Source organism: Podarcis gaigeae, assembly GCF_964106915.1.
Source record: "Podarcis gaigeae genome assembly, chromosome: 16".
NCBI lineage: Eukaryota > Metazoa > Chordata > Lepidosauria > Squamata > Lacertidae > Podarcis > Podarcis gaigeae.
Window position 1 is genome coordinate 33,596,746 of NC_139693.1, and position 20,673 is coordinate 33,617,418.

At 46.7% G+C, this 20,673-nt stretch overlaps 1 protein-coding gene across 1 annotated transcript in view; it reads right to left on the reverse strand.

Annotated features, from left to right (window-relative positions):
* The window catches only part of ULK1 (unc-51 like autophagy activating kinase 1), a 106,121-nt gene that overhangs the window by 14,900 nt on the left and 70,548 nt on the right, over window positions 1-20,673 (reverse strand). The window contains exons 12-22 of the mRNA XM_083717009.1: window positions 19,678-19,766; window positions 18,251-18,404; window positions 15,689-15,749; window positions 14,102-14,191; window positions 12,914-13,042; window positions 6,947-7,104; window positions 5,438-5,524; window positions 5,071-5,333; window positions 4,295-4,476; window positions 935-1,038; window positions 469-612 (exon numbers count right to left, since the gene is read on the reverse strand). Coding sequence (XP_083573135.1) covers window positions 469-612; window positions 935-1,038; window positions 4,295-4,476; window positions 5,071-5,333; window positions 5,438-5,524; window positions 6,947-7,104; window positions 12,914-13,042; window positions 14,102-14,191; window positions 15,689-15,749; window positions 18,251-18,404; window positions 19,678-19,766 — 1,461 coding nt within the window. The remainder of the gene's footprint in view (window positions 1-468; window positions 613-934; window positions 1,039-4,294; window positions 4,477-5,070; window positions 5,334-5,437; window positions 5,525-6,946; window positions 7,105-12,913; window positions 13,043-14,101; window positions 14,192-15,688; window positions 15,750-18,250; window positions 18,405-19,677; window positions 19,767-20,673) is intronic.

Sequence of the window (20,673 nt, forward strand, 5' to 3'; positions counted from 1 at the left end):
ACCAAGCAAAGTCCAAACACAGCCTTATTTCATAGGACTATCATCCCAATGACAATGAGAACGGCAGTGCTTGCAAGCAGAGCTCCATGTGAGCAGGAGCTTCCTCGTTTATGGTGCTTCTCCTGAAATAAAAATAGTCTCCATGTGTGCACCAGTACTCCAGTGGGTACCCAGAACTTAGTGAAGCTTTGGGGTGGGGCAAATCCCCTGAGCTTCCTTAGATCTCAAAAATTCACAAGTTTTAAAAAAGGAAGGTGTCTGTATAATCGCTAACTCAGGATCTGTGACATAACAGGGAAGCAAGTCAGGTAGCTCATAGTGTGTGTATGTGCATGTGAGACACTAGATTCTTTGTTCCTAGAATACACACATCCCTGAGTTAGGACACAAAGCCAGAACAGTAACTATGAAGAGAATTCCAATTTCCTTCTGGACAGCAGTATCAAGATGGCAGGAAGCGCTCATTACCTGAAAACATTCTGGTCCTGGTGGTCTGCGGTGGGGTTGTCCCACTGGGAGGGGAACCAACAGTAAAGACCACTGGAGAAGGGCTTGCAGAGCCGCCATCCCTGGCCCCTGAGTGTAAGTTTCCTCCACAGACAGCAGAAGGAGCTACGAGGAAAGAATGAGTTAAGATTTTATGAGAGCCATAAAAGATATCAAGATAGAAACACAGTCAGCCTAGAAGTTGAGAGTGTTGGCTTGGGACTAAGGTTCAAATCCCCCAACTCAGCTATGAAGCTCACTGGGTGTCCCTGAGCCAGTCACTTGCTGTCTCTCAGCTTAGCCTACCTCTCAGGGCTGTTGTCAGGATATTATGGATCTGTGGGAGAGGGTGAGGGAAGAGAACCCTGTGTATAACTCCTCCAATTCGAGTAACTAAAAAAAGGAGCACAACGAAAAAGGAACCCCAGAGTTTCTCATCTCCCCGTACCTGTGATTTCCATGGGCTTCTCATTGTTCAAACTGTCATTGCTTCCAGCTTCCCCAAAAGCAGCCCTGAGGAGGAGATCAGTGAGGCGACCAGTGCTGAGCGACCTGGAGGAAGGAGAAAAGCAAGACAAGTGAATGTGAGGGGACGGATGGACGCACAGGTGTTGTGGATTTCTGCTCCCTAGCAGCTGGTTGCAGTGAAAAGCGCAGTGGCCTTTAAAGAAGGACAAAAGGCCTCTCTAGAACAGGCATGCCCAAACTTGGCCCCTCCAGCTGTTTTGGGACTACAACTCCCATCATCCCTAGCTAATAGGACCAGTGGTCAGGGGTGACAGCTGGAGGGCCGAGTTTGGGGATGCCTGCTCTGGAAGACATCTGAAGGCAGCCCTGTTTAGGCAAGCTTTTAATGTTTGATGTATTACGGTATTTTAATATTTTGTTGGAAGCTGCCCAGAGTGGCGGGGTATAAATAATAAATTATCATTTTTATTATTATTATAGAACATCAAGCCTGCAGGCCAGGAGGGCTCTATCTAAGGCAAAATGGAGCCCACCTTAGCTAGCAGATGCAGGCTGGCTTGCTGGCTGGGGAGAGCTATACTGAATGTTTGAAATGGAGCTCAGCCTCAGCCCCCAAGAGGGTAGATTTGCAAGGGTTGCCTCAGACCTGCCAATGAGGCAGCAAATCTGGGTTGCCAACTCATGAGGTAACCCATCAGCCTAAGCCTGATGGAAACTGTAGTCCAAAACATGTGAAGGATGCAAGCCAGGAAAAGACTTCTCAATTGTTTTTTTAAAAAGCCAGTTTCTTAGAGCACAGGTGAGCAATCTGCAGCCTCCTTTTATGCAACACCCCCCCCCAAAAAAAGTCCTCCTGAAACCGTCCCGTTTTCCTGTCCCATCAGAGCTCCTCCCTTCCTCTCTATGGTTCCTGGCTTCAAAAAAAACTGCTCCCCACCTATTTTTCCTGGGTAGTTTCAGAACAAATGGAAGCAGAGCTCGTCACTTAGTTTTTCGATAACAGTAAACAAAATTGATGTATGTAGTTTTGAAGATGTAAGACAGTTAGTGACAGACTGGCTGCAACACCACCAAGGAAAAAATGGATTTAGTACAGAAATTTCAAGGTTTGAAAAGGAATTATTGGAAAATAATGTGAAGTTACTTTCCAAAATGTATAAATTGTTGCTAGAGTGGCATACTAAGGACGAATAAGTTGAATCAGTAATAATAAAACGGGCAGAAGACACTGGTCACAATATTCAATTTTCATCTTGGGGAAAAATAATGGAGGGAAGACTTAAAATTTACAGCGTGCTTTGCGTTGAAGGAAAACTACATGAAAATGATGTATTGATGGTATTTAACATCTGTAAAACTAGCAAAAATGTATAGAACTGCTTCCAATGTTTGCTGGAAATATGTGGTGGACGTGCAAAATAACTAAAGCATTCTGAGAAATTATTTAAAATGAGCTGATTTTTTATAAATTAAATAAATAAATAGAAAATAAGATAAGCAGATGAAAAAGAAAGATTGGTAATGGTAACCACGGAAGGGCGGAGGGAAGTCAAGGGATTCAGAGAATCCTAAATGAGGAGATGAATAATGTGTTTGAATTTAAATTTGTTATGTAAAACTTAATAAAAATATTTTTTAAAAATGATGTATGTTTGTTTGTTTTACTTCCCATGGCTTCAAGGAAAGAATTTTCGTCCCCTGAAATGTCTGAGAATTGATAGCCTAGATCAGGCATAGGCAAACTCGGCCCTCCAGATGTTTTGGGACTACAATTCCCACCATCCCTGACCACTGGTCCTGTTAGCTAGGGATTGTGGGAGTTGTAGTCCCAAAACATCTGGAGGGCTGAGTTTGCCTATGCCTGGCCTAGATGAATGCCAAGGAATAGAATCATAAATAGATTAGATCTGGCGCTGGACCAAGCCTCCCCATGTTGGGAAATCCAGGATATCATCAGAGGAAATGACAGGAGGAGAAGGAGGAGGAGGAGGAGGAGGAGGAGGAGAGGAAGAGAGCAATTATGGAGTCATTCCATTGGATGCTAGCCATTAGTGTGGACCTCTCAGCACTTAAAGCAGGAAAAGTGTGGCATCTCTTTGGCAAACTAAGCTATGCACCTGTTTAGCCTGCCTGAGACAGCACTTGTTGTGTGCATTTGCTGCGCAAGGAGTGTCTGTCACACGCCTAACTGCTGAGCTTGTGCTCCTCATCCTAAGGAATATGGAAAACTGCCTTATACCAGGCCATGCTAGCTCAGTACTGCCCACTGTGATTGCCAGCAGATCTCTGGGGTCTGAATCAGGATCCTTCCCCTTATCCCTGGTAACTGGCGATACCAGGGGCTTCCTCCACTACCAAAGCTTCTCGTCACCAACCACAGTTGCTGGATATAGGGCAGAGGGCCGAAGCACACTCTCTTGCCTTGCCCCACATGTCCAGCACAGGACATCCCCCCCCCCCCTATGTGATAAAAGGAGCCTTCATCCTGTTGCTTCACAGGACAATATCTAACACATGGGCAAAGCAGAGGCAGTTGTGGGAGCTGGTGTGTTGCACAAAAGCCATGAGGCACAGGAAAAGGGGACCATGGTGGAGACAAAGGATGGAGATGGAGGCGGCGGTTTGAAGCAGGTGAATCATGGAGATGGGAGCCTATAGCCATGGGGGCGGCAGGGCTGGAACTCAGTGGCACACAAGAAGTCCCAAGTTCAAGGCTCAGCATCACCACGCGGGGTTGAGAGTCCCCAGCCTGGTCAATGCACACAATTATGAAGCTAGGCAAACCAATGGGCTGACTCAGTTTTCTACCTGCCCCTGCTATACCTGACCTTGGGGTGAGGAGATTAAAGGGTTGCTGGCATGTGGAGCCAACGGAACTCCCAGAAAGGGACTGTGAATATGGTTTGCTGGGAATCCCATTTAGCCTGAGAAATAACCAATGCAGGGAATTTTGAGGAGCTTTGAAGATTCCTTGATGCGAAATAAAAAATTACCATATTTTTCGCTCTATAAGACGCACTTTTTCCCTCCTAAAAAGTAAGGGGAAATGTGTGTGCATCTTAGGGAGCGAATGCAGGCTGCACAGCTATCCCAGAAGCCTCTTCAGGGCAGTGGGAAGAACACTCCCCCTGCCCTGAAGAGGCTTCAGAATACTTTTTTTCTTGTTTTCCTCCTCCAAAAACTAGGTGCGTCTTATGGTCTGGTGTGTCTTCTAGAGTGAAAAATACAGTATGTGGATGCAAGGAGAGTGGCAAATCAGCATCTGTCCCACCCCCAGCCCGGCCCATCATAACAGCAAAACTTGTGTGCATTGTGAATGCCTTTCTGGTCAGTTTCGTACCTGCCCTTGGCTTCTTCCATAGGCCTCAATCCTAGGCCTGCCTGCTGGCAGTGGAAATGACCCATGTCCTTCAAGTCTGGCAGAGTCTTGTTCCTTGTCGGGATCATGACGCCCTGGTGCGCCAGGAGGGCAAGCAGGTTTTGGGAGCTTGGGGTTTTGTTGAATTCAAAAGGAGGCATGACCTATTTATTATTATTATTATTAAAAACAAAAAGTGGGGAAGGAGTGGAGAGAGGTGGTTCATTAGTGTTCAGTGTGAGAGAGTTGCTGTTTGCACCATGGCTTATCTCTGCTGCTATTAATAAAAGCACCCACCCACTCCATACACACATAAACAGGCATTAAATGCAATCACAAACAGGGGCTGCATCTACTACCCCCACCATTTCATAACATTGCCCTCTACACAACCTCCTAAGATCAGTGGGCACCCAAACTTCTCCCCTCACACTCTTTAAAACTTGGGGATATATTTTCCTGCTTGTTGTGGCAACTGTCATGAGCTGCGCTAGATAACACACGGTTTTAACTGCATTTTTAATTGTGTCTTTTAGTTCTTATATTCCGTTATATTGCAATGCAATTTGAATTCCATGGAATATCATTTAGAATACAAAACACAATACAATAAATATGGGACACAAAAGTGCTATTAAAAATAAACATGACTGCTTAATATGCCTGCACCTGATGCTCATTTGCAAATCTCTGTTCTAGATTTACAGCTTTAGGAGGCCACAAGCAAGAGCCCATTGAAGGCAGGGGAAAAACAATACCTTTGTTGGAGAGCCCATTATGGTTGGCAAGGGGCTCCTCTGCATAATCTCAGAGAACTTTGGCGAGGACCTCAGTGGGCGGCAAGGTTGCAGGCCATGTGTCTGTGCTGGCTGGCCAGCAGCGGCCTGGTTGAAATGGGGAACCAGAGGATCAGAGTACTGCTTTGTAATCTTCTGCCGGCAGGAATGCAAATCTGACAGGTTGGGAGCACTGTGGAGACGGGAGCCCATCCCTCGAGGGGAAGGGTCAGGCACTGAGGCACCTGGAGGGACGAGAGGGGAAGCAGGATGCCCAGAGTTACGCATCAGCAAGAAAGAATGGCAAGGGAAGGGCAGAAATCTCAAGATAGTGCCAAGGGCAACGTACCAGGTATGGGCACCCGACTTCTCATCTCTGTTCCAAAGGGAGGAGAAGGGAGAACGGTCTGGTCAGGCTGCTCTGGAATTGTTCCAACTGAAAAATTAAAAAGCACATCAATGCACTGACAGACAATAAATTGAACGCTCCCTATAGCAAATATTTCGTTTAGATTACTTATACAGTGGTGCCCCGCAAGACGAACGCCTCACAAGACGGAAGCGCTTCGCAAAACGAATTTCCCTATGGGCTTGCTTCGCAAGACGAAAAAATCTTGCGAGTTCCCGCAGGTTTTTTTTCGCTTTTCCCCCCCTTTCCTAAGCCGCTAAGCTGCTAAGCTGCTTATAAGCTGTTCCGCTGATAAGCCGCCTCTCAGCTGATTGCTAAAAGCCGCTAAACCGCTAATAGCGCTAATCCGCTAAGCTGTCAATGGGCTTGCTTCGCAAGACGAAAAAACCGCTATACGAAGAGCCTCATGGAACGGATTAATTTCATCTTGCAAGGCACCACTGTAGCAATATTGCTGTTGTTTTTTAAATCAAACTGGGACACCGTTATACCAGTCAAACGTCTGAAAACCTACATAGGAAACAATGAGGTTTTGTCAAGATACAATTAGTCAAAGGTTCATAAGCTTGCTTAGGTTATGAGTGCTTTCAGATGTTCGAAGCAAACAGTAAAGCTGGTTTATATCAAGTCAAATCATTGGGACATCTAATTAGAAACCTCACACTCTTGGTTTCTTTTTGAAAGGAATGAAAGATTTATTTCTTCCAGCAGGGTTTCAGTTGAAGACTTCTTACACCTGTTTAGTTTGATTATGGAACTTTGATATTGCTGCATTTTGTGTTATTTTTATCTCTTTATATTTCACAGCAAACAACTCAGTAACTGGAAAAGTTTCTCTCTCTCTCTCTCTCTCTCTCTCTCTCTCTCTGTGTGTGTGTGTGTGTGCGCGCGCGCACACATGCGTGTTAGTAAAAACAAAAGTATAGGAGCTGAGGCCCTCCACTTGTGTTGGACTCCAACTCCCATCAGCCCCAGTCAGTGACGATAGGAGATATAGAGTCCTGCAATACACAGAGGGGTGACAGACCCCCCCCCAACCCCAGGATAAATAAATATATACAATAGCTCAGCATAGTCTGCTGTGATGGCTTCTTCTTTTTCTGAGCTTTCCTCCTGAGATCCTTTTAACAGAGATGCTAGGAATTGAATTTTGGACCCTCAACATGGAGAGCATTGTGGTACCTCTCACTGGTAGTCCTTCCCTTAAACCATTGTCATTTTCAAACGGCTCCCTCTCAGTCCTGGGGAGGAACAGGCACATATGGGACCCGATATAGCTAGGACACTTCCAGACCAGAGTCACTGCTCTAATTATGCTACTATATCTGCATTCACCCACAAAATGCTGGTTGGAATTAAGGAAAGTGCGCGCACACACACACACACACACACACACACACATATCGCTGAGGTTTCTAGAATCTGGAATAAGCAAACCCAATAATTTACCTTGTGGGGATGGCGTGTAAGGCTTAGCGCCCCCAAAGGAGAACCTTCTGGAGGTTGGGCCAGCTCCATGCTCCCCAGCAGCAAAGGGAGGGGAAGGGCTGGCCTTCATGAAACCAAGTGGGCTGTTGCTGCTGCTTGATCTTCTGACTGTTCCGGACCTAATGGGAAAGGATTTGACCTCCATTATTCCGCGGGGAACATAGTAGGCAGAAAAGCAAATGGCGAACAAGCTCAGAAGCATAGGAAGGTACAGAGTCAGGCCAATAGTCCACCCATCTAGTTCACTCATTTCTGTACTGACTGGCATCAGCTCTCCTGGGCTTCAGGCAGGGGACATTACCTGGAGATGCCAGGGACTGAACCTGAGGTCTTTTTCATGACTGGATGCATGCCTCCAAAGCTGGAAACAGTAAAGCTTCCTTCCGCCTTAAGGAGGAGGTGGTGTTGCGGGCTCTCACAACCCCCCCCCCCAGGTTTGCAGGGGGTGGGTAGCCAGCCCTGTGTGGCTGGGGGATTCCCGGCTGCATCACTGGCCAGGCTGACCAATCCAGTTGCTCCGGGGGTGTGGCCTGCCCATTAAAGGCAGGACGCAGCCGGAAGATCTCCCTCTTTCCTGCTTCCAGCTGCTCCGGTTTTCCCACCCTCCCGCCCTTTAAGGTATTCATCTCTTTTGACCTTGCTATGGACTTCGGTTGGTTGCTGTTGAGGGGCCTGGTAGGAATTTTTCCACTTGGCAAATTGGTACCAGCCACTTGGTTTTCACCTACCTCATAGCAAACTGTCACAACTTTTAAGGTTTGGCAGTTAGGCATTGGAATATTTCTGGAAAAGAGAAGAGGGGAGGTAGCGCCATCACCTCCCCCGCATATTGAAGGGTATTCTGTAGATTCCAGGGGGTGTGGCCCTGTTCGAAACCTAGGGAGGTGAGGGCCTAAGGCAGGACCCCTATCGGTGACCCCCGGGGGAGCTCCTAGTTGTTGTGCACCAGCAGGACTTCCCCTACTGGTGGTTAACCCTTCCCGGACTCCTTGCAGATGGGCTGGAGTCAGATATAGTTGGTTAGATCTAATGCCTAAGCCAATACCGCTCATCATCTGTAACAAATAAAGTTGTGGCCTTTTTAGCCCATTAACCTTAAATATTTGAGTCATATGTCTTTATTCTACTAAGGGGGGGGGGTTGGGACCTTGCCACGCAACTTTTCTAATGCTGTAAATCACCTTGGGATTGTCAGATGAAGGGCGGTATAATTAATAATATTAACAATAGTAATATGCAAAGCATGTGCTCTACCTCTGAGTTTTGCCCCTACACTATCATATCAATAACATCCACAAGTCAATGGGAAAAATGGGCCTGAGACCCACTGAACCTGCAACACTAAAAAGCGGCGCGACCAATGACAGAGGTGCAAGAGAGGCTTTAAAAAGGGGGGAAAGGGAGACATTTTCAGCAGAGACAAGAAATGCCACCTTGGTTCTTTATTTCCAGATGAAAGACAGTCACTGAAATATTGTAACACTCGTGTGATACCAGACTTTGCGGCTGCTCAGCATGAGATGATTTTTATAAAGGCCGATGTGGAAGACCTAAGATGGAACTGACAGGATGGATTCTGTGACAACAGCAGCAGCCTGACTGGAGAAGAATCAGGGTGAAGCCCTCTGAGCTGATGTCTCAGAAAAGGGTACCAGGAAGAACAATCCAAAGGATATTGTTTGCAACAGGTTTATCTTTTGCTTTGTTTGTTTACATTTATTGATAGCTTTTGCTCTAGATCCTTCAGGGAACAGCACGAACCTCAGTTGTTTTTCCAAGTCCTTCACTCTTTAACAGCTGCAGCGGGAACACAACCACAGCAAAAGAACAGAACAGAAAGATTATCAGAGCAGAAAAGCATCACGCTGCTGGCAGCCTCTGTGGTTGCACTGAGAAGGCAGACCACAGCCTCAGAAAGCTGCTGTTCAAATGCAGCTAGCACAGTGCGGTCCCTTTGGCGATTCGGGCTCAGACTGATGTGCATTGTCTCCACCCAACTCCATTGGAAACTTGGATAGCAGCATCAGACCGGCAGGGGCCATCAAGAGCTTGTTGGCTGGCAACGGACTGGGGTCTAACTGCTTGACAGCTCTTCTAAGGAGAAGACCATTGTCCAGAGCTCAGAGGCTGAACCAGAAAGCAGGGGAGGAATCCACACAGCGAGGAAGTGCACAGACAGGTACACGAGAATCAGAGGGGCATGAAGGGGAGGTTGATTGACCACAGGTGGCAATCGATGCCAGGCACTGGTGGCTTGCAGCACAGGAACGTGCGCAGTGGTTTCCCTGACCTACGTAGTGGCACCGACACCAGTAATGCAGCAGCTGCCAAAGACTGCGTGGAATGTGAGGGCTGACATGGAAAACACAGAGATGGCAAGAAGATAAAAGTCCCTACCAGAGAAGAATGGCAGATCAAGTTGATGGGATTATGCTAAAATGACCGGAAGAATCAGAAATCAGGAAGACCAAAACTTTAATAAGGAATGGGGAAATTTTATAACCTATCTTAAAAACCATTGTAAACAGTTAAAATCGTTAGTAGGATTGGAATATCACTTATAGTTGGACGCAATGGAGATGTAAAGGATTGGGATTATCATAAAAGATACAGGAGGAAATGATTAACAAAGGGCAGGAGGGAAATCCTAGAGATTCCTTGGAATCTTGCTTTTTATGTTGTATGTTCAATATGTGACTGTAAAGCTTTAATCTGAAAAACCAAATAAATAAAGGTGTGGAAAAACAACAACACAGGAAATAAAGGACAGGTTAGGCAATCAAAAGATCTATGTTGTAGAACAAGGTTTCTTAAAAAGACACCTGAACAGACATTTCCAGACTGTACTGGCTGAGGCTAATAAATAAAAAGAATTCATGAGGGCAACAGGTTGGAGAAGACTACACCAGTGACTCTTCCTATTCAAGGGGTCCATTGCTTCCCTGACCTAGAAGAACTATAAAGGTTTCCAGGGATCTGCCTGGGCATGTTTCAGTTGTGGCTGCTGGTGCCAAGGCTTAATTCCTTCCTTCACCTCCTCTCCCCTGAGCAAGACCCAGTGCTGACTGTGATACTAGCAGGCAGGCACACATTGTGGAAAGTCTGAAGAGAAACTCACCTCTTCAAATGACTGCACCCTTGAGGAGCCTTGCTTTTGCTTCCAATTATCAGTGGGAACTTGGCCCCCAAATAATTCAGTTCCACTCTTTTAGAGAGGCTGTATTTCTCGTATGACTCCCCCATCCCCACTTGTTCGTGTTTCGGGAGAACCGTGGAGGAGGAAATGAAGCCTGGAATCCCGGAGCACCGCTGCTAGAACAGCGAGTGTGAGAGCCAAGCAGCTTCATAGAGGAGGAAGATCCGCCCGCACAGGATGGAAGGAGTCAGTCACACAGCCTGGGGCCATACATCCGGTGCAACTTGACTGTTCCCCAGCTGAAGTTCCAAGCCACAGGCATGGATTGCTCATGCGGCAACTGGATCATGTGACTGTGGCAGAGAGGCCTAAGACGCACGGCTGAGATGCCTTACTAAGCACATGAGCAAATGTAAATAAACACATACATTAAAGAAAGGAGCACTCTGGCAGGGCCGATATCATGCAATAATCACAGCCGCAGCGTTCAGGCAACTAATCCAGCCTTGTAAATAGGCTCATAAAAGTTACTAGCCTACGGAAAGTTTCACTTGACTACTGTTGGCAGAAGGCGAACAGGACAGAAACACAAGATGAGCCAAATCAATTTGATCAGGGGGGTGGGTACGTTGGTGCCCCTCCAGGTGTATTTGGACTACAACTCCCAGCATCCTTTATGGTTGTGACCAGGCAAGCTGGGGTTGATGGAAGCTGGAGTCCAGTAACATTGGGAAAGCCAGATGATCCTCACCCCTGACTGAGTTTAAAATAAACATAAAGCCTTTTGATGGACTAGGAAAGTGCCACTGTTCCATCAAGAAGTCATATCTATAACTTCCAATGCACAGATGCAAATTTTTAAAAAATGCAAATGACAAACAAGAGTCATTTGTGCCTCACTTTGACCTCTCTTTTATCCACCACACACACACAGGAGGGAAGGCTTCTCTTAAGAATGCACCTACAGTGACACACGTATTCAACATCTGAAATCTCCCAAGAAAGTATGCTTTGTTCCCCTTCAGAAATATTGCCGCATTAACATGCAAATTCCAAGGAATTTAACTTGGCTATTAAATTAACCAACAAGTTGCTCTGAGTAAGCACTGCTCCATGGTTGTTACTCTGCAACAAGATTGCTTAGGATTGCATGCTAAATCCGATATGGTTCACTGAATGATATCTAGGGGCTGCCATACGTCCGGATCTTCCTGGACATTGTCGGGATTTCAAAGGCAAAATATCCGAAAGGCGGTGGGATCTTAGACAAGTCAAAATTGAAAAAAGAAGCTCAACCACTTTGATAAAAGAACCATGTTAAACGGCGCAATGCAGAGTAAAACCAACTTTAAAAAGAAGTCCCTACCTCAAGGATCTCCCAATCCAATTTTTGGCAGGGTTAGGTAGCTAAGCAGCCCAAGCTTTGAACCTGGGACCTTGTGCATGCCATCTTTCGCATCTCTAGCTAGGGCTCAAAAAAACCACTGCTTGCAAAACCCTGGAGAGCCACTGCCATTCAGCCGGTAGCAGACTCCAAGTCTGTCTTTGGTATAAGGCAGCTTCCTTTGACGACAATGGAGAAAGAGGAGTGAAGATAACAGAAACAGAGATGGCAGGAATAGAAGAGGCAGAGGATGAAGGAATTATGTAAACAAATGTAGATGTACTTAAGGCTGCCCTTCTGTATGCAACTCATCTGGCAGGATTGCATCATAAGGCTCATTTTGCATGAGGAGGAAGAGGACTGAGAAACAAAGTTAGAAGCATCAAGGGGGGAAATAAGTGAAACAAACACAGTTTTCCGCCTTTAGACTCCCTCTCCCTCTTGTCTCCTCTGTACAGTATCAAATTTTAGATTGCACTTTCCTCATAGCAGGACCATTTATTGTTAATCTAACATGTTATGCATATTGAAAATAGGAAAGGCATAGATGTTCAGGGATGGAGTTCTGAGCACAAGGAAAAGCAATGATCAAAGAGCAGTCATTTACAAGAGTGGACCATTAGCTGGCCAAATGTCCTCAATCAACTAGAACAAAAAGCCTATCAAAATGCCCATGTTTGTATTGCACACATTTTTAGGCTTTTAGTGCATCAGTGCTCTGAAGGCAGGATGCAACCTATTAGTACACTATAATATGAAAATCCCAAACAAGCAGTTCTTAAAAACAAAGCCAACATAAAGTCACCCAAATTCAAGCTGATATAAAAAGATCTTCAAGGTTTTCTTGAAGTCCAACTAAGAACGAGCCACACTCCAGAGATCCTGGGTCACCACAGAAAAGGCTCTGACCTGGTACATAGCAACCTAAGAGCTTTCACTGGGGTGAGAGAGAGTAGCCTTGAGAGCATGTTTATAGTCATTTACTAAAAGGTTCTTTTGTGACATAGCACCAAAATAAGATCCCACAGATGAGGAAATGGCAAGACAAGGCGTCCCTAATCTGCGTGTAAATTATTTCAGAGCAAGACCATTTCTTAATCCCAGTGAGATCATAATGAGCCTTCAGACAAGCTTGTGAGAAGGATGTTGGAGACAGGCTAATTGCATGCCACTGGACGTATGCAATTCTGCAACCTGCCGCCTGGTGCTCCTCCTTCATTTCCATGGGGCATACCAGACATTCTCTAGACTGCACCCAGGTGTTCTCTAGATTGCTCATGAACAACCCTCAGGGTTGCTACCTTTCAACACTGATTGATGCAGAGTCAATTATACCAAAGAACATTGGCAGCGAGACAAGAATACAGCCTCCCGGACATATCAGCGCTATCAAAGCCTCAGTACTCACCGTGGGGAAGTGTATTGATTAGGAGACTGAAGGTTCTGCTCAATCCGCCGGTAGTTGTGGATCTGTGTGGGGACTGGGATGGGGACCGATTGCCCATGCTTGCTGCCTGATGAAAACTGCCCAGGCCGGCTGCAGGACAAAAAGCACAGAGCACTTTTAGGGGAGGACGGGTACTCGGAAAAGTGGAAGGGTCTGTTGAGAGGAGGAAACAGTAGGAAATGGGTGGTAGGAGACTGGGAGCAGTGGAGAATTGGATCACAGAAATGTTTACGGCTGTGGAGCAGGGGAGCTGGGAACTGTTTTAGCAAACAAAACACCGGCTGCAGGTTTTGGACAGGGAAGATATGTTCAGTGGGCTTCTCACTCCTTCCTTGATACGGACACCAATTGCCCTCTCTTCTCCTTGATGCAAGTGGAGAATGCTGCCTCGCTGCTTGCATGCTCAGAGAGGGCACCGAAGGAGGCAACAGCAGCCAGGAGGCTCTGGGTGGTGGCCCTGCAGGCTGCAGCTCAATGGTAGAGCACCTGTTCCATGTGCAGAAGAAGGTCCCGTTGAGCTCAATAGATCAACAGTCTGACTCTGTATAAGGCAGCTTCCTAGGTTCCTAACTTACCGGGGGTTGTGGGCCTTGTCAAATGCCCACCAATACTGACCCCAATGCTGGACCTGGGAGAACGAAGTTATACTGGAGAACAGTATGGTAACTGACACAGTGGGATTGTTGTTTGGGCCCAGAGAGGGAGAAGGAAAGCTGGCAACTGGAGGGTGTGGTGGTGCCAGTGAAGGGATTTTGGTAGGCAAGTTGTAGAAAGTGGTGCATTAGGACTGCCAACGTTTTTTGAAGGAACCCACTGTTCCCCCAAATCAAAATATGAGGTCTCCTCCACCCAACCCTAGGAAAAAAATGTGGCTTCTGCTAGTTTCCAGCTCGTTTCTGTTCAGTGCCCTCTCTCCACCCCTATAAGAGTACAGAAGCAACAGTAAGCTCAACAACGCTGGTTGCTCTTTGGTGCTGGTAGGGGAATTCAATTCTCCCTTTCCTCTAGTAGCAAAAGCTCCATGAAAGTATAGCCAAACCCCAGAGATACTCCATGAGAGTTAAATCAAATCTGCACACACAGAGTCACACACTCCTCTTTTTTAGGGGGATGAGGAGTGCTGACGCTCTCATACGATTTTCCTCTTACCTTGATGGGCTCGGAGAGCTGCTGTAAGGAGGGGAAGGAGATGGGGTTCTTCCTTGGCTTTCCAAGCCTGCTGAAGCCACCAGGGAACTCCTGGAAAAAGGCAAGAAAAAACAGAAGCAACATTATTTGCAGTAGAGGGAGATGCCAGTGCTTCAGCGAACCTTGCCAAGCCTACTACAAGTTGTAGCGAGAGCTACCAGCTTGGACAGCCTGAAAGGATGATCAGACAAATTGTGGAGGGTAAGACTATCAATGGCGATTAGTCATGCACAATGCTGCTGAATCACAGTTGCCGGGGAACAGGAGCTTTTGCACTCACATCTTTCATGTGGGCTTCCCCTGGTTGGCCAATGAGGGATAAGAATTTTGGGCTAGATGGGCCATTGGCTCGATCCAGCACTGCTGCTCTTGTGTCCTCAAGTTGCAAGCTTCTTAGTCACATTTGTTGTTTGCAACAAATGATTTATTCGCAACCGTTCCATGCCAGGAAAATAATTGGCTGGATCCACTGTACACAGCTTGCCCCATGGATTCTCCTGAGCCTCCATGGAGGCTCCCTCAAGGGATCAAAGGGCTCTTTACTGAAAGACCACAAGTCAGTGGTAAGAGCGCATGATTTATACACGGAAGCTGCAGAGTTCAGTTGCTGGTATCTCCAGCCACAGTCTCAAGAGAGCAACAAGGGGAAAGACTTTGGAGAGCTGTTGCCAGGTCAGGGACCGTGTTACTGGGACTCTCAACTCTCCAGCAAGCATGGCCAATGGGAGTTCCAAGGACGAGGGGAGCGACATCTAGAAGGCCACATGTTCTCATCCCTGGAGCAGACAGTACTGCGTTAAGCTGGTCAAATGGCCTCAGTATAAAACTGTTCAAGATGGTATCTAACACCAAAAGTAAGCTGGCAAAAATGTAGAAGTCTAAATCAAATAAGTGTTGGAAATGTAAAGAGAAAGGAAGTTCTTTTTATCATATTTAGTGGTCTTATAGTAAGGTTAAGGCTTACTGGGAAATGATATACAATGAAATGAAAAGGATGTTTAAAATAACATTTGTCAAAACAAAACAAAACAAAACAAAAGCCTTTCTCTTGGGAAATATAAGGACAGTACTACCTAAATTGTATAGAAACTTATTCAAGTATGTGACTACAGAGGCAAGAATGCTACTTGCCCCAAAATGGAAAGAAGAAGTCCCAGCAAAGGAAGAATGGATACAAAAACTTATGGAATATGCAGAAATGGCGAAACTTACCGGGAGAAAAAGAAATCAAGTTAACAAGCTTTTTATAAAAGAATGGAAATGGTTTATTGAATATTTACAGATAAATTGTAAACAGATAAAAACACTGGCAGGATTATTGTAATAACCTGCAGTTACATAAGAGTATATATTAAAAGAAGATAAATAAATGAGTAAGTTAAGTTAATTTGGATATGCAGAAGATATTAAAAATAAATTCAAGCAACCACAGAAAGAGGGGGAAGGAAATCAAGTTTTAAAATGTTAAAATGATAGTAAAATCAGTTAAATAAATAACCAAATAAAGAGTATAAATAAAATAAGAAAACACACACTAAAGATCCTTACCCACTACACATCAGGCTGTCCTGGATAGTTTTTCCTCCTGCAGCCTCCACAGCGATATCACCTAAGTTTTAAAAAGTTCTGAAAAGATTAATTTCAGGCCTATGCTACAGTAATAACATAAAGAGCATGGGCATGCACAATTAATTCCCCTCCCCCCCCCCCCCGGTCTGTGGACATGTGAGAACTGCACATAAAGGAGAGGTCTTTGAAGGCCCTCAAATGTTAGAAGAGAGAATTTTTAGAAGAGAGACTGAAGCCACGGAGGCCTCTCTTGCTTCCTCTCTTTGGGAACGACGGCTTCTTCTCAACACCACTAATGTGACCTTTCCCACAATTAGGCTAAAAAGAAAGGGTGGAGAACCTGTGGCTCTCCAGTTATAGCTGGACTCCAACTCCCATCAGCCCTAAGCCAGCATGACCAATGGTGGGGGGGAAAAGGGACCTGTAGTTTGGCAACACCTGGAGGCTGCAAGTAGAGATTCAGTACGGACATTCATGCCTGTGACGACCCCATTATTCACACAGTGGGAGGCTGGCTAGACCTTAGCCATGCAATAACCAGGTCTTGTGTGACCTTCTGTACAAACTTGTATGATAGGATGGGAGGGAAGACACTTTGCTCATATGCGAAGAGGCGTGATTGCGCAAATAACACAAAAGATGTCACTGGCCCAAGGCTTGTAATATCTGAAAAGTTGGACCTGCAGCAGGGGCAGAGGGCTCCTGTTCAAGGCACCAAACAAGACCCTTTCTTTCATACTACAGATGATCCCAGTCCTTATGCATTTGAGCATTTTCAGCCCTTGGTGGGCTGCACAATCCCTCAATGACATTTTGAACTTCCCCAAGCCTGCTGCCACCTCCCCACTTTTGTGTATGGAGGGTCTCATTTTGGCTAGATAAAAGATTGGCGTTCAGAGAATGAGCTTCCTATTGGGAGCCTGTAGGGTATTTTTCAAAGAAACAATTTCAGTTTTGCAAATCCACGTGTGTGTTTTTTAAATACATGTGCGATTTCATTTCCGTTTGCAGAAGACAGGAGATTTTCCAGCACTCTGTGGCATCATGGTGTGCTTTTGTCACATCCCTTTGAAAATGTATCAAGGTTGAAACACACACTATGCACACCACAGCACCCTTTGCCTGGTGCCTGTGGCTCATCCCAGCGGATAAGTATTACTGAGGGTTCAAACATCAAAAACGGGCACCAACTTGCAGTGCCTCTTTCCCTGGTAACACTGGTTTCAGAGGACCCCGGGCAAAGTGTTCTCTGGAAGGCCTCCTGAATCTCTGGTCCCTCTTGGGAACTTACTGAATGGAGGAGAACAGTGGCACTCCAAGGAGGGGCAGGGAATCATCAGTGTGGGCATGGGGGGCACCATTTTCATTCTCCCAAACACCCCCAATATGGCATCACTCTGGGGCAATGAGAGGAATTTAAATAGAGGCGCACCACAAGGAAAAGGACTGAGTTGGGGGCTGGACAAGCATGAAGTGTGCTCCCTACTAGCTGGGTCTCCAGCACCTGCCTACGAATGGTGGGTCCTGCCAGCATGCCTTTTTCCAGTTCCTGGAAATGTGATTGGATGGCAGGAGCTCCCAAACACGGATGGTCAAACTCCTAAAACACTGGTTCCCAACAAGCCTGCCTGCTCAGCTATCTCCCCATCAAGGCTTCTCGCTACAGAAAACCCCAAGCTGAAGAACAAACGATTTCAAATCTCAGCAGCTTTGTGAACCGGGAAGCTGTTCCCCTTCTCCTGTTCAAAGCATGCAATGCTATCTGGACATTAATCTGCCCAAATAAATCTGTTTGCAAAGGGGGAGAGTGAGGCTAACCATGCAAGTTTGGCCCCTTTACTCTCTGCAGTTAGAGGGCAGCTGCCTGCCCCAGGCTGCCTGCTCTGCTCGGGTTACCCGCCCTGCACAACAATGGAAGGAAGTACCCATGGAGAGGGGCAGACCTCTCGCACTTGTCCCTGCTGCTTCCTGTCTCTCATGCGCTGCTGTAGCACGGAAGAGGAATACCTAAATATAACGATATATTACTCGCCCTTCACCTCCCAAGGTCCCAGTGCAAGTCACAGCAATTTGAAATACAACATTAAAAACAGCTTAAGAACAAATCGCAACCGCGAGAATAGGACGGGTCCTAAAAACATATACCAGGGTAAAGGTTCATATGAGAAAAACGGCACAGATGCCCCTCTGTAGGGAGGGAATGCCCCAACTTTGTGGCTGCCACAGAGAATGCCCTCTCCTGGGCTGCTGCCACCCTGAGCTTCTGATAACAGTGGAACTACTCAAAAGGCTGCCATTGCTGATCTCAACAGCAGAGACAGTCTGTGGGCAAGGAGGTGGTTTTCCAGATAGTTGGGGCCCAAGTCTCTTAGGGCTTTAAACACTAAGGTGAGCATATTGATTTCGGCCAAGATGCAAACTGGCAACCAACAGGGCTGGTGAGATTATGGTTGCTGTCCCCTGCCTTTGAGGCATGCCCACAACCTCTTCCGCCACACCATCAGCCATGCCTCTGCTTCGAAAAGAAACCAGACTGCTTACTTGCAAACTGGGCTGGCACCATGACGAAGTCGTCGGTGTCACAGGAAGAGTTCTTGCTGCTGCCGCCAGCCGACTCCTTCGACCCATGAAGGAAGCCGGGCTGGGTAGGAGAGGCTAAAACCTTCTCAGGGAGATGTGCCATCTCTCCAAGGGACTGTTCAAGGGAAGGGGAAGGAGAAACAGGAGTGAAAACACAAACCTCGGAAGAAACTCCTTCTGCAGGCTCTTCCGCACCAAAAAGCACTCCCAGAAAAGGAGGTTCTGCCAGCACATGGTGTCTATGGAAGGCAGTTCTCCAAAGGCCCCAAGACAAAACTATGCCATTTGAGTGGCCCCAGAACCATCAAGTGATGCAGTCAGCAGGGAATTGGAACGGTTCTTTGATACAGAAAGTCCCCCAGTATGTGGTGGCTGTTATCTCATTATTACCTTACAGAAGTCCCGTTTATGGGGCTAGCGATGTTGTGACAATACAAAAATTGCCACCAAATTTGCTTTTAGTCTCTGCTGTCTTATGATATTTAGAGGGTTTAAGGAACAAATCTTCAAATTTGCAGGTGGAAATGAGAGCCATATTTTGAGTTGGGGTCGCTCATTGTTCCTTTATTCCCTACACACTAAGCCCCTTCGGGCGGAGGGTGCAACCGCAATTAGAATATAGTGCACTGTATCTCAAGCAAAGGACACTGTAGAGCTGGAAAAGCTACAGAAGAGGTGCAATAACTCCCTTTGGAGGAGTTTTTGGGTTTGTTTTTGAAGTGAGCAAGGGAGGACATGATAGAGGTTTAGAAATTGATGCACAATACAGAGAAAATGGATTAAGCGAACTAGATTTTCCTCGTTCCAGAACCCAGGTTCACCCAATGAAACTGAATAGAGCAAGATTCAGGGCAGACCAAAGAGATAGAAAGGAGGGGCTCTTCCTCCCCACCCCACCCCACCCCAGTGCACAGTTATATTGTGGAATCTACTTCCATAAGATGTGATAAAGTCCACAAACTAAGGTGGCTTTAAAAGGGGATTAGACACATTCATAGAGGATAAGGCTACCCATATGCTGCCTCCAGGGTCCAGAGGCAGCCTGCATCTGAATACAGATTGCTGGGGGTGCCAAGTGGGCAGAGAGCTGCTGTGCTCATGCCCTGTTTGTGGGCTTTCGGGAGGCATCTGGGCTGGTCATTGTGAGGAAGCAGGATGCTAGACTAGACGAGCCTTCGATCTGAGTGCTTCTGACGTGGGCTGACTTGGGATCTGCCACACACCGCTTAAGATGGTTCTCTCCCTTGAAAATGCCACCCTGCATGGTTGACTGGCAGCGTGGTGGGCACCCGAAGGAGGACGTCGTCAGCAGCCACCAGAACGACCCAGTGGTAAGCAAGAGGGAGGAGGAAAACCAACAGCGCTCAAGAGGTGTGCATTGTACTTACGGGAGGAGATGCGAGATGGGACGTGGAAGAGCTGCTGGACGAACTCCCAGACCCAGAGCTCGGATAAGAAGGCATTGGCACAGAAGCAGCTGAAGAAAGAGGGCAGGGGGAGGGGAGAGAAGAAAGAAAGGTCATGCTTTCTAGGTTGTCAACAGCGGGATTAGAACAGCTTTCTTGGCTTCCTCACGCTAACGGATTTACCTCAGGTGCCAGGCGACGTCACTGAACTGAGGCAGGAAGGGGGGAGGGAGAAACAAGTTGGCATTCAGTGCAACTGAATGTGGCAGGTGCTCTTTCGCTTGCCCCCTGTCTCTGAAGCTGTCATTTATTTCACCCCGCAGCAGATTCTGAAGTCTGAGGCACCATTTTCTGGCTTTTAAATGCCTTTGGTCTCTGTCAGGGGTAGTCAATGGACTCCCAGCTCCCATCAGCCCCAGCTAGCATGGCCAATGGTCGGGGGGGGGGGGGAGTGCAGTCCAACAACGTTTGGAGGGCACAAGATTGGCCCAACCTGCTGTCTGCCTTCTAGAACGCAAACAACTTCTTTTGTTGCAGCACCGCAACAGTGGCATGACTCAGGTCTACTATATTTCTTAAAGAACCAGGAGTCCTTTCTCCGTCCTCATGCACAGATTCTTGCGGTGTTGTTGCCTTAAGTATTTTTTAGGATGTGGTTGGCAGTTTTTAATTGGAAGCCGCTCCGAAAGTCCTCAAAGGCCAAAGCGCAGGGTCCGAAATAATGCAGACAGTGGTCAAGTACACTTGACAGAGCCTTCCCTAAATGCCCTTTGGAATTCCTTACCCAGATAATCTGGAGTCCTTCAGATCTTGTTGGGACTCAAACCCCCATTGTTCCCAACCACTGGGAGCTGGAGTCCAGCAATATCTGGAGGGTCACAACTTATTCTAATTTATCGATCACCTTACACACATGCCTCAAGGCAATGTACCAAATGCAGCAGAACCAGCTGAAAACAGTTAAACACCACCAAAAAA